At 41.8% G+C, this 14299-nt stretch overlaps 1 protein-coding gene across 8 annotated transcripts in view; it reads right to left on the reverse strand.

Annotated features, from left to right (window-relative positions):
• Positions 1–229: 229 nt before the first annotated feature.
• Positions 230–14299, reverse strand: part of BCL6 (BCL6 transcription repressor) — a 78228-nt gene continuing 64158 nt past the window's right edge. For 3 of the 8 annotated variants that reach the window (XM_073589398.1, XM_073589396.1, XM_073589397.1), the window contains 9 exons: positions 7481–7519; positions 7010–7183; positions 6579–6800; positions 5509–6468; positions 5168–5343; positions 4309–4476; positions 3872–4002; positions 3641–3778; positions 230–3084 (listed from right to left, as the gene is read on the reverse strand). In XM_073589398.1, the coding sequence (XP_073445499.1) occupies positions 2941–3084; positions 3641–3778; positions 3872–4002; positions 4309–4476; positions 5168–5343; positions 5509–6468; positions 6579–6800; positions 7010–7170 (2100 nt within the window). In that variant the 5' untranslated portion in view covers positions 7171–7183; positions 7481–7519 and the 3' untranslated portion in view covers positions 230–2940. Of the gene's footprint in view, positions 3085–3640; positions 3779–3871; positions 4003–4308; positions 4477–5167; positions 5344–5508; positions 6469–6578; positions 6801–7009; positions 7184–7480; positions 7520–14033; positions 14116–14137; positions 14237–14299 lie in introns of those variants that run through there. The other 5 variants (XM_073589401.1, XM_073589400.1, XM_073589399.1 and 2 more) reach the window with 4 other exon arrangements.

A 14299-nucleotide genomic window follows, 5' to 3' on the forward strand; every position in this document is an offset into this window, starting at 1 on the left:
GTGCGATAGCGCAATTTAGTGTCCATCATTACCGAGCAGCAGTTAACATCTCTGCACGGTGGACCCCGGGCTGCGAACGTACCTTATTACCATCTTTAAATTATTTGGTGCGTACCCCCAGCCCTAACACCGTGCAACCGCTTTAATGCAAGAGTTCTGAAAAGCAATTTTCACCAATAAATTTACAGCTGTGTTTTAAAAAAAAAAAACAGAAACGACTCCAGAAAAGTCAATTTTTCTTGCTGTTGAGGATTTTATTTGTTTCTACTTGTACAGCTATTGTTACATTGCAGTAATGCAGTTTTAGAAACAGCCCAAACCCTGTCTCCCGGCAGTTTATTATTAACACAAGCAGGACAAAGCGTCATGAAATCAACATAAGGAGAACAAAAAAAAATATATATATATATATATATATATATAATAAAATAATGACTGACCTTTCCTAAAGATTAGTGACTAGCTTTAGGATGTACCTTTAAAAAGGGATTAGGTTCGAAACATTCATTAACCCCTTTAATGCCAGTGGGACTGGCAACTTGTTGCTGTTCCCCCTGGCACCAATGAGGTTAAAAGGCACCAAAGACAAAATATACATATTTACAAACATACAATAAGAACAAAAGTTACATAATCCTTCGACAGGGTGACTAAGTTTTTAAACTTACTGTAAACCTTCACTTCCAAATAAAGAAAAAAAAAACTTAAGAAACAAAAATACAAATAGACTGTTGCGTTTAGACAAAATAACTTTTCACGTACACTGGTGCAATACATTAAAATATCTTGTAAGTGCTCCATCACAATGAAACATATCTCAGATTGAATTCTGCCCGCAGATACAATCTACATGTTTGCTTTTTTTTTTTTTATAATTTCTTTATAGAGCGTGTTTTAAACCTTTATTTTTTTTCACTCTTCATAATATAGGTATATTTATATATATATATATATATATATATATATATATTTAGATATATATATATTTACAACTCTTCCATAAATTCCTTTTCCTTTGGTTAAAACTAACAAAAGTTAAAGCCCTCTTTTAAAAAGCATACACAATAATTCTTTGTTCTATTTTTTGCCTTATGAGTGCACAATTTGCATACCATAAAATTAAATACTTTGTAAATGTTTCAAGGGTGCAAAAAGTTAGCAACTAGAAAAATAGCTGATTTAGGTGCCTCCAAATGCTGGTATAATATTTCAGCTTTAGCAAAAAGGTACCTTCTGGGGTCATATTAGCCTAATCTAAAAGGCAAGGTTATCACTGGCCAAATGACTCAAGAATGCCTTATTGCTTTATAAATAAGGGGATCTAAGGCGGGTGAAGTGCTGAACTCTGCCAAGGCAGAATGGAGCAGTATATCATTTCCCATTCAAACAAGGAAAGTCAGTTAACTCTGCCATGATAGTCTTGTATTGGACCACCACACAGTGCATTGCTAGGGCCTGTAGCAGCCAACAGATTTACATAGACTTAAGTGTTTCTCACATTAGTTAGTCAAACGTCTAGCACTGACAATATTCATTAAGTCCAACTTATTTACATGGCCGAACACTGCTCCCTTTGAACTCAACACCCTCCATGTGTAATAAATTATATTATATACATTAATGTATAGTTGTGTATATATATATATACACATATACACACTCATACACTACTATACATTAATGTGATTTATTTCTAAAGGGTTTTGCCAACTTTGATGCTGGTGACCTATCCTTACAGTAGGTTATCTGTATCAGATCGACGAGAGTCTGAAACTCCTATTGATTAGCTGTTTTCAGAACCAGTAGAGGCCAGAAAACACTGCATGGAGCAGAACGCCACCGCTCCGCCACACTGTACAGTAGCAGTTTGATGATACTATGAATTAGTTCCTATTCAAATGATAGGAGCTGATCTGCAATATCCAGCAGCAGCCACTAAATTGATAGAGTTGTGTACATCAGCTCAACTGTTTACATACATCCACCACCGAATCTGAGAACAGCTGATAGGTGGGGGATCCAAGTGTCTGTCCCCTTAAGATCTGACATTCATAACCGATCCCAAGGTTAGGCCATCAATATTATAGTAGTGAAACACCCCTTTAACCGTAATTAGAGGTGGAAGGTGCTTATTTTAAGTGCTTGTGTTCTGTTGCATCCATAGAATGCCAGATGGCACCCAAGTCATGGAGATAATTCAACTTCGCAACAGACTGCAGTTTCCCCACTTTGTACTTGGCTTCTTTACAGTCACTAAAACATGGCTGTTGATATTATCCTACTAAGCTAGACACTGTTAGCCACCGAAGAAAAAATAAACTCTTATAAGGTGCTTTCTGTGGGTCATCTTGGCAAGTATTAACAAAAGGAGAACTGAATAATCACTATAATGCCTAAAAGCAGGCATAAGAACCAGGAAATCTCAAGGGACCTATGGATCCTTTGGGTGATGAACTACCTACCAAAGAATGGTGGTGCAAAAACTGGATTCATAAAAAGAAGCAAACTCTGGCTATTATTACTAAGAGGCATTTGTGGAGTCACTCCCCCAAAAAACATACTAGCATAATCACCGATTCTTATACAGCTGGTGCTTCAAAAGCTATACTTCACTCCTCATGGGAGTGCCAGTGCATTGTTGGCTGGGTCCACACAGCAAGGTGCAACAGGCTTTGCATGCCCAATTAAACTCTTCATTCAGTCTTTTCCTCAACATTCTGAATCTCTCAGGCTGAGAATTACAACGCTGAAATAATAAAGAGCGCATGGTCACTATGCCACACAGATTTAGAAAAAAATGTTATGTATATATATTTACAAATAAGGGCGCACATTTCACATGACCAGGACAAATAAAAAAAAAAAAAACTAGACCCGTTTTGTTTTGCCCATATGCGCTTAAAGGTCAAAGAGAGGCACTCCAGTATTACTGGGCAGGACTCAGCAAGATTTTGGGAGATCAGTAGGGAGCTCTGCTTGAGACACCCGGTACTGGACTTTTGTGTTGGTGATTGCCCCATGTTTTTGACGCAGATGAAGTCTTAGTTGGCTCTTGTGACGGAAATGGAGATTGCATTTTTCGCACTATAAAATAAATAGGAGAAAAGAAATTAAGATTACATTTTTAACATGAAACGGCAATTACAGACTATGTAAACATTCCCAGAAATCAATACATATATTGTGACTGAAGTTGGAACATTTACTTTAATATGACACATAAATGTACATTTACATGCATCACATATCTGTCCATGTAGAGTGCTGAGGAACTCTTACACGGATTTTGAATCTGAGCCACTAAACAAGATATGGCTGGATAGGATTTTGTAGAAATCACTATGTAAAAGGGAATGTTGACAAGAAGCAGATAGTTGCAGAAATTTCAGCAACCCAAGAAAAATCTATTTTATACATTGGATTCTGTACCATTACTATAAATCTCCAACAGTTGGAGACTTTTCTGCAACAAATATACCATGTTTGAATACAGTCAATCAGATGGATATCACCTGTTATTAAGCTATGCTCTTCAACTAATGCATAAATACAAAAGATTGCTGAAAGAAAATGATGATGTCTAACACAAGAAACCAACTAGAATAACTGTTCATATGACATTTTTAGATGATGGACCTACATGATAAGGTTTTTCTCCAGTGTGGATACGTAGATGGCTCTTCAATGTCTGCAAATGTCTAAACCTGGTCCCACAGATCTCACATGGGTATGGTTTTTCTCCGGTGTGTATTAGTACATGGGCACGGAGATGAGCAACCTAAAAGATATGGAAAATTAATTAATTAAGAGCATGGAGAGGACAATGACATTGACTGTTAAAACCAATAAAAGACTTTATTTTGACATTTACCTGTACGAAGCGGGCACCACACGTCTCACACTTATACGGCTTTTCTCCAGAGTGAATTCTGGTGTGGGTCTTTAGGTTTGCAGGTCGATTGAACTGTGCACCACAAATACTACAGCGATATGGTTTCTCCCCTAATGAGAAAATAAAAAGGTTAAATTCAATAATTGCATTAACTTTTCTGAACAGTAACTACGGTAAGTAGGATAAAGGGAAATATAAAAATTAGGCCAGCTGTGACACAGAGGTTACAATTCTACCGATACAAAGTAAGTGCTAAATTATACATTTAGATGGACTAAAGTTGTAGAGCTCATTTAAAGCTTTACTGCCACTTTTACATATGTCAGAAATTCCACTAGTATTAAAATAGGACACAATCCATTACTTTAACAGAATGACAATAAAGTTTGCAACCCTTCAGTATTTTAACAACTCACCGGTGTGTACAGTCTTGTGGCTGGCAAGGTTTCCTTTGTAGCGGAATGAAGCTTGGCAGCGATCGCACTTGTAGGGCTTATCACTGTGCATCTGCAGAGTATGTCTTTTTAAAGAGCCCTCTTCAGAGAAACGAGAGTCGCATTCATTGCAAAAGAAAGTGCCATTTTCTGTGGAGAAAACAAAGATCTGTAAGAGATTATAGAAACTAAATTCTATTACTAATATCACCTTATACAATGGAGCCACAGATTAATGTCCCAACAGGATAAGATCTGCATGGAGTCAACAAGGCCCGTTTCATTCGGACACTTCATTTTCTACTAACACTCAAAAATTTTATTTCTGTATACCAATGACTGTGAAACACATAGGAAAAAAGTTTGCTGTATTTCAACATCTGTCCCTTTTGTTCTTAGGGGTAGTAAGTCACCTCCAGAGGTGTAAGGCAGCACCTTACACCCTTCTCCCAATGAAAACACATGTATGCTTGGACAAATTGAGCATTGGGTCATCGGGGGAAAAGCTGTGCCAAAAAACTATTTGCACCCAGCTAAGGTGTAATGGCACCTTAAATGCCATTGTGGGCAATACGAAAAATTCTATATGGCACTCCATAATACGTAAAACCTACAAAAATAACTGCTTGAATGGTCCTTTGTGGAAAAGAACTGATATGGAAATATTCCAGCAGTTATTAATAGACCAAGACATAGAATCGATACTATTTTATTGTCAAACTTCCCATGTAGAAGGCTTTAGGGAAAAAAAAAAATTAACCATAAAATGATGATGCTAAAAAATGTGATATAAAAATGTCTAGCAAAGTTTACATAATAAGCATCCTAAATGGAAACGTACCACAGCTTGAATCTGAAAACTCTGATTGAGTCTCAGCAATCTCTTCTCCAAAGTTAGAACCAGGGGTGTGAGGACACATTTCAGGAGGGGATTGTGAAGAAAACATGCTGAACTTGGTTGTGTGGATGTAAAGAGGTGAATGTCCTTCACTGCTCATAGGTGAACCCTCCATACTCCTGTGAAAACCAAAAAGAAACAAATCACTCGGTTACCTTACGATCCTAAGGAGGGATAAAAGAGATATATACAAACAAGAGCCAACCAAATAAAACATTTGGAATTCCATCCAACCATACATGACTAGTGGCAAATACATTGTGTTACACAGGTTCAGGGCTTACCTATGTACAATGCTGTTCAGTTTGCTAGCCTGGGGTACAGCAGAGTCTTCCGGGCTCCCATTAAGTTTAGCTGAAGTCTGAATGTCCATATTCTCTGACTTAACTGGCTGCTGACATGACGCCTGAGAAGTGTAAAATGGCGGGGACAGGTTGGCCATTTCACTTTGGTTGGCGCACACTTCTTTGTCACTCTGGTTCAGGGAATTCAACAATTTATACTTTTTCCAGTTACAAGCCTTTGGGTCTGTAGAAGATTTCGAAATAGGAGAACTAGAACCTTGTGAAATTCGAGCATTTTTACTGCTGCTGGACTCTGTTGGAGAGTTTGGTTGGCAGTCTGACTTCTGCGGACTTTGAGGGCTAACAAGACCTTTGCGGTTGACAGGAGAGTTTGAAGGTTTAAAGTGTATTATTTCATCTTCCGAAGATGTTCTTTCCTCCTCTTTCCCTTTGTCACAATTATAGAAAGGGCTGCTTCTTACAGACGGACCAGCAGACCGGGAGCCTGCAAGCACATTGTATTGAGAGTCACAACGGGGGTCTTCAAATGCAGCTTCCTTAGGAGAGTAGATGTTGCTGTGGCATACATTGACAGACAAGTCGGTAACCGCTTTCCTGTAGTCTCCTAGCACAGTCCTTGAATTTTCTCCAGGTAACACACTTTCTTTAGGATATCTATTGGATCTTTGGATGTCAGCCATCTGCACATCTCTTACTTCATCCTCTGGAAACAGAAACCCGTGGACTGGAATGTGACTGTATAGAGGGTATGAAGATGGAGAGCCATTGTACAAGTTGGGTATGTAAGACCTTCCATCACAGATAGCTGTGTTACGCAGAGGTACTGTATTTTCTGATATCTCACAGTTTCTGTAGGCCATTACATCAGGAGGCAACATTGACCTGCCTTGTAGGAAATCATCTCCTCTAGATGTTTTCACAGAACTCACAATATCCTCACTGAAGAAAAAAATAGAAAAATATGGTACTTACAGCATAAAATAAGCTATTAATTATACAAATCACTGTAAAAGCATGGGAAATAAGCAGGGTACATAATGAAATGCTACCTGGACTTGAGGAACCTCTGGCAGGTGTCCACAACATGCTCCATCTGTAAGTAAAGTGCAGTGCTCATGACCGCCATAATGCTGCTCTCTCTTAAGCTTAGCCGAGATGTGTACATGAAATCCAAAAGGACCCGAAAGCCTTCTGCGCTGATTTCTGGATCAAGATTGATGATGTTCATGTTGCATTTCATTTGGTCAGTGAAGATGGTATAGAATAATCCACTGGAAAAAAATATATATACATATAAAATCATGTAAGCGTTTCTTATTTAATAAATATAAAATTTCCACTTATGAACAATACAAGTATGAGAAAACTAAACAATCAGTGAAATAATCATACCCCCGCCACAGAGTATACAGAATGCCTAAATGCCAATATGTACCAATATGAAATAACTACAGACTGCATTATGCCCATCCGCACTCACCTGCAAGCCATAAGGACTGTCTTGTGAGCACGAAAGTGTTCCCTGTTCACAACGATGATCACATCTGTGAGGATGTCTCGACTTCGAAGACGATTGAGATTCAGGAGGACATCGCTGGCATGCCGCGTGAACTGGATGCAGCTGTCAGTTGCAGATGTCATTGTGGCCCCTATCCTAAAGGAAAGAAGACAGAACTTTACTACATGGATAGAACGTAACCTTAGCTGTTAAGAGTGCACTCAGACAATAGCTACCCCGAATTACATTACAGACAAGTTTCAACTTCTACTTTTGGTGGTTTGTGTTATTTATGGATCACTGAATCTTCACCAGTTATGAAAGTGGAGTAACATGCAGGTGTGTAACCAAAAAGTGAACGTACGCACAATCGAAATGAAAAACACATAAGTGCCAAATCATAAATAGCATGCACAGCTAAAGGAAAACACAATAAAAGTGAAAATCACTTACCCAAAGTGTCTATTTAAAATCCAAACTCCTCTTTGAATACTACAAAAAAAAAAAAAAACACAATAGCAAAAGTGAGTATGAATGTTGGATGAGAACGGTTTACTTTACAAACTATAGGAATGTCAGATATTAGAGGACATTTATATCGACAGTAACTACTAAGGAACAGCATGTAGAATGTGCCTGGACATGGCAGAACTTCCTACCGCATATTGATAGGAGGTGAGATCACTTTCCACATCTTTACATACATGCGTCCATCCTTACCAACACTTTGATTAACAACGAGATACAAATGTAATCCAATATTGCAACATTTGAGGGCCTGCAATACTGATCACAACCACTGGATGGCCTCACAGACAACTATACCATAGCCATCTCATAACAGACGTTGTCATGCACTGTAAATCTTGGGATATGTAAAGCCAAGATAAAAAGTAATAAAGGAAGCCCTTGGTCCTATACTAGAATCCAGGATGGGTCTTGTCTTAACGGAGCATTTATGTTCATTCCATCCTTACTAGTTTTTAATTCTAATTCAATGCAACACTTCTCATAAAAATGGCTTGTGATAATATAGGAAAGTTATACTGTGAGCCACTATGGAGACCGGTACCGATATATGGTAAATGTGAATGCCAGAGGACTGAAGTAAGCTATGAAGTATTGTTTATTTCCATACACTAAAATGTGACTGGCTCATATATTAGTCCAAGTACCTTTCACATCCCCACAAGGAAAAGCAGAAGTTTTAGGGTTAGACAGTTGGTCCGCAGATAACCCAAAAGGTACTGAATGGTTAGGGCTAAAAATACAGAGGTTGATTCCTCTTCCTTTTTCAAGGAACCTTGAAACTAGGCATTTCCCGCACTCGGTAGTTTCTCTACCCTTTTTGCGCGTTCCCATCCAAACAGAAAGAGTAGCTTGCAGCACAGACTAAAGAAAACCACTGATTGTTGGATTACATCAAAAGAAAACAAAGTCTCAGTAACTCACAAGTAGCTCAGACGTAATAAATCCATAAAATGATGCATCATATTAAAGTGTCCAAGATACACAGAAGTAATAGAAGCCATTACCTTACACACAGAGGACAGGAGAGCCGCATGTATACATAGCTTTGGAAGTGGAATATTAACAGATACCCAGCCTGTGTCATCATCACCTGCTGTACATTGTTTTCCTTTACACAGAGGAATAGGGGTGGATATTGCAGCCATATCATACTGGAAAATATTTGACTCAGACTGGGATTACTTCACCAAATGAACTCTACTACAATTCACTTTCCTGGAAAGCCAGCCCAGGACACAGCCTTACAGCGTGCTCCCTTCTAGGCTTCCCTAACACAAGACACATTTTGGTAGTCAAAATTAAAAAATCATGCATCAGAGTATCCAAGAAACAAAAAAAAGCACAATTACTGTCAGACCGGCACCTAAATAATCTCATTGTAATAACAAGTGAAATGGATTTTCGCGCAGAACAGAGACATTTTGCTCTCGGGTACTGGAACTAACTATCAAATTCATCAACATTTGGAACTAAACATAGGAAAATAACGATCTTCCTAATCTAATGCTAACTGCGGCCTGTTTGCTGTCAGCTTTGCATTAGATTACCATCGTCTGCCACCAGGTGTCGATACATAACAGGGTTCTGTCCTTTTGTCGGGTTTTGGCTGCAGGTAGGGAGCAGTTTAGATTAATATGTGACAAATTGTCATTGGCTATAGTCCTTTTTAGTAAATCACCCAGCCTATACAAAGTACTCCGGATGCTTGGCACCATGATGCAGGCAGGCAATCAAAGTAGCAAGACAAAACTATACAAATACATCAGTAATGTGACAGCAACAAGTGGAAATGCTTCTATTTTGGGTTCTGTTCACTCAAAGGGGCAGACAGGCGCTATCTTGGCTTTTGTGAAATGTCCTTAGTCTTTAACACTTTACCACTGACACTATGATGACTATATAGAAGCCTAAAATGTCGTTCTGTATGACCAGGCGGCTAAAGAAGCTGTTAAAAGTCACGATGCATAGTCCCCTTCATGACAAACAGACCCAGCAAAGGAGAAGAAGTCCCAGTACCTTGATATAGTCTCATCTGGGAAAGCAATGGTCATGGCAGCAGTGGTATGGTGCCCGGTCATGGCATAGCCGCCCTACATTTCACGCTTGCAGACAGTCAGGGCAAGACAAATTATGTCACATGCCATTAACTAAATCTGCTGTAAGAAATATACATTATTTGACCATTTCAATACAGTCAATGTAGTCATATGACTAAAAAAAAAAAAAAAAGTTGTGCGGCCTTATGCTATGAGGGAAAGGAGAAATTCTGCTGTAATGCTCTAATGCTACTCGTACGACTCAGCAAATGTTTCCAGGGATGGCACCGGTTGGCTTCATCTAAGTCTGCCCAATTAAGAAGAGATGCACTTTTACTCTATTCCTCATAGGAAAACAGATATGAGGGGCAATGCTCCCAGTTTTGCTTTCCAGCAGAGAATCACTTTCAAGTTGATTGGATTAATTATTTAACAATACACAAGCCGCCTGGGATTTGTGACTGGCAGCAAGCTCTCCCTGCAATGTTACTCATTCCTTATTTAACCAACAGCTTGTAACAGTATCAGAGAAGAGCAACTTCTACGAGGCAACACCAGGGGACACTGCGCAGGGCAACAACGGGTTAACACTACGAGCTAAGAAGTCGTCCTGTATATTGGCAAATGGTGGGGGGGGAAACTAAGGACGCCAAAAAGGTATGTACCAAACAGTAAGTGCACAGGGATGAGTGGCCGCTCTGCCCTTCCTCTTGGCATTGTAGGACAAATCATCTAGGGCAACACATGCCCAAATCACTATAACAGGAAAAGTAATGCTCAACTGACGGGTTTCCTTAGACATGGAATGCCCCCATCGCCGTCTCTACAAGGTATAGGGGGGCATCTCAGATCCACAGCACTTATAGTGAACTAAAGCATGACCAAGCTTTTTGGTTACTGTTCGTACATGCCGCAAAAACGTATTCTAATGTATAAAAAAGTTCGAGCTATTAATAAATAAAACTTATGAAGTATGGGATATGCATAAACTCATATACAGCAATTTGTAACTAGAATTTTATATAGATTATCTGCGATCACGATTAGCTGAGTCATATTGAATATTAATCATGCCCTGTAAACGGATAAGTCTTCTACCGGAGACAGATGTCAGCGGTGTGATCTGTGCGCCACTAGATGGCACCACTGCCCCTCTTTTCAGATTTTGGCAGGCAGCTTCCATTATGTCCCTAAGAAAAGTTGTTTTTGGATAAACACACACACGTTTGTTCTGATGTTTTGCCCTTTTCTCGCTTAAAAAAAGAAACATTTTATGGAGTTTTGAATCCTGACTCGACATGTGATTTTTTTTTTTTTTTCCACCAAGTCACCCAGGCTCCAGAAGCCTGGCCATGAAATAACAGTGTGGAAGTCTATGGCTTTGGAGAGCTGGCAGGGACCCGGCTTGGAATGCGTTGGTTAGTAGCGGTGCACAGAGACACCTCCTTTGTAAAATAACCTGAGCAGTATTAGTGACAGGGCCAACTACATTCCTGCCCTCCCAAACCTGACACCAGCACATAGCCAGGGAACAAGTTTCTATTATGGAACCTGTACTTTGTCACCTTTTTGTGGCTGATGCCACCCAACCTGCGGACGCGTGCCAAATCTATGGGTCAGGGCTGAATAAGGGCCATGGTAGGCTAACATTACTAAGTAGCAGGTGCGTTGTACCTGGGCTACATATAGACAGCACTGTCACTACAGCGCCAGCTCATCCCACAGCGCCAACGTCACCCAGATGGGCACACACTTCACAAAACAGCAGAAATAAGAGCCGCAAAACCCCAGGGCCAAAGTTACAGTCTCTAAACAATATAAGTAGGGTATTTTTTTTATAAAAAATTGTAATAAATTTGTCAATTGTCCGCTTCAAGCAAATAATAAGATATGTTTCGTTCATTTCTTATGGAAAAATCAGAAATAAGCCTCGCCAACACGCCAAGTGACACGGGAAAGGAGACGTCATGGTCGCGGACTGTCAGAACCCCATCATCTTCCCACAGCCAGCAGAAGAGCTGCCATAAGAGGGGCCTCAGCAGGAATGGAGGGCTGGGGAGGAATGGGAAACCTCCACAGGGGGGAGCATGCATCATTTAACCCCTGGTCTAGGCTTCCCAGTATCGGTATAGCAGGCCATTTGGGCGGTGAGGTGACTGCAGCTTCCCCTCGGTGTGAGCGCGGAGCCGCCGGCGGCAGCAGCGTGTCTCTAAATTTAGCGCGTCGCTGGGGAATTTTATCAAAGAGCCATTCCGATTGTGAGCGGCAGGGGGCGCTGCAGCCCTAGACACGGCGCAGACATATGTTATTTACCACTTGTGTGGACGGCGCTGGAGGCTCCAACGTAGACTGTCATTATGTTATCTATCGCCGTGTAGAACACAAGGTCCTGTACCGACGGGACAAATGTACAGCGTCCGCCCGCCCGCCCAATATGTGCTGCGGGGCACCTGCACCGTGCCCGGCGCCACAGGGTGCTCCTCTCCTAGGGAGTCATGCACAATACACGGGCGTCTGCTAGAACCTGAGGTACAACCATGGGCACAGCCAGCGCCTCGCCTTCTGCCACACACAAACATGAAGAGAAAGGGGACCCCATACTTAACTGCGGTGGTCTTTATTGGTTACCGGCAGGGGAGACCCCATATATCTAGGTGTGGTGGTCCCTGGCGGTCACCTGTCAGAGAGTCGGAGACCCCACATATGTGCATAGTGAAGAGAGTGTACCCCTATACTTGTAAGAGTGGCTGTCTCTGACCGCTGCCTATGTAAGAGGGGACCCCCATACTTATAAGTGTGGGGGTCCCTGGCCGCTACCTCCAGGAATAGCGTGTGGAGCCGCGCCAGCACTTCACTGGGCGAAGCTGATTTACGAGGCGCCCTGCTGTGCCAAGTTCCCTCATAGTAAACACCGAACAGACAGGAGGACGCGCTGCAAATGGAGGAGCAAAGCCTGCACGGTGCCCCCTAGCTACAGTGCCCCAATTATCACTATATACAGGGACCCCATCACTATACACAGTGCCCCTATATACAGACTGCATCGCTATACACCGTGCCCCTATATATAGAGAGCCCCCTATATACAGACTGGATCCGTATATACAGTGCCCCTACACAGAGTCCATCACTATATGCAAGTTCTGTAAACTGTGCACCTAAATATACCATGCACCTATATATGTCTAGTGTCTATATAAGGTTCCTCTAAACATCCCCTAAATATATAGAGAGCTCCCATTATATCCCAAGTATCCCCCTATATACTGTGCCCCTCTATATACAGTGCCACTATATGCCAAGTATCCCCCTATATACTGTGTCCCTCTATATACAGTGCCACTATATGCCAAGTATCCCCCTATATACAGTGCCACTATATGCCAAGTATCCCCTATATACTGTGCCACTATATGCCAAGTATCCCCCTATATACAGTGCCACTATATGCCAAGTATCCCCCTATATACAGTGCCCCTCTATATACAGTGCCACTATATGCCAAGTATCCCCCTATATACTGTGTCCCTCTATATACAGTGCCACTATATGCCAAGTATCCCCCTATATACTGTGTCCCTCTATATACAGTGCCACTACATGCCAAGGATCCCCCTATATACAGTGCCACTATATGCCAAGTATCCCCCTATATACAGTGCCACTATATGCCAAGTATCCCCCTATATACAGTGCCACTATATGCCAAGTATCCCCCTATATACAGTGCCACTATATGCCAAGGATCCCCCTATATACAGTGCCACTATATGCCAAGTATCCCCCTATATACAGTGCCACTATATGCCAAGGATCCCCCTATATACAGTGCCACTATATGCCAAGTATCCCCCTATATACAGTGCCACTATATGCCAAGGATCCCCCTATATACAGTGTCCCCCTGTATACAGTGCCACTATATGCCAAGTATCCCCCTATATACAGTGCCACTACATGCCAAGTATCCCCCTATATACAGTGCCACTACATGCCAAGTATCCCCCTATATACAGTGCCACTACATGCCAAGTATCCCCCTATATACAGTGCCACTACATGCCAAGTATCCCCCTATATACAGTGCCACTACATGCCAAGTATCCCCCTATATACAGTGCCACTACATGCCAAGGATCCCCTGTATCCAGTGCCCACAGACACCCAGCGCACAGCCCGGGCACAGCACCACGATCCCGGGCACACGCAGACCTGGGCGCCGGGCAGACAGCAGGCTGGCACAGCAGACAGGCACCAAGCACACTGATGGCACAGCATGGCCAGGGAGAGCAGCTCAGCCCGAGCCCAGCACTGTCAGCTCCTGGGGAAAGTCACAGGAATACAGGAGGGAGAAGGCGAGGAGGAGAGGAGCAGCAGGAGAGGAGCAGCAGCCCCAGCAACTGGCAAGTAATAAAAAAGAATGAAAGAGAAGCAATCACCTGGTAGGGCTTTCCTAGAAAATCCTTGCATCACCACTTCTAAGAACCCCCAGTTCTAAGAATCAACAGGGCTCAATTCTCGGAATTTGAGCTTCTGATCTTACCATTATATGAAGGCAGGGGAGGACTGCGAGTGTCCCAGCCAGCCCCTTTCATCGTCCTCCTGCCTATCGTCGCCGTCTGCGGGCACTCAGCGTCTGTCCAGGCATTTTGCCCAACCAGAAAAAAATGCCTTTTACACAGGTTCATCTTTGTTGAGGGTCTTA

The sequence above is a fragment of the Dendrobates tinctorius genome, unplaced genomic scaffold (assembly GCF_039654945.1).
Source record: "Dendrobates tinctorius isolate UK_male_01 unplaced genomic scaffold, ASM3965494v1 ptg000107l, whole genome shotgun sequence".
Lineage (NCBI taxonomy): Eukaryota > Metazoa > Chordata > Amphibia > Anura > Dendrobatidae > Dendrobates > Dendrobates tinctorius.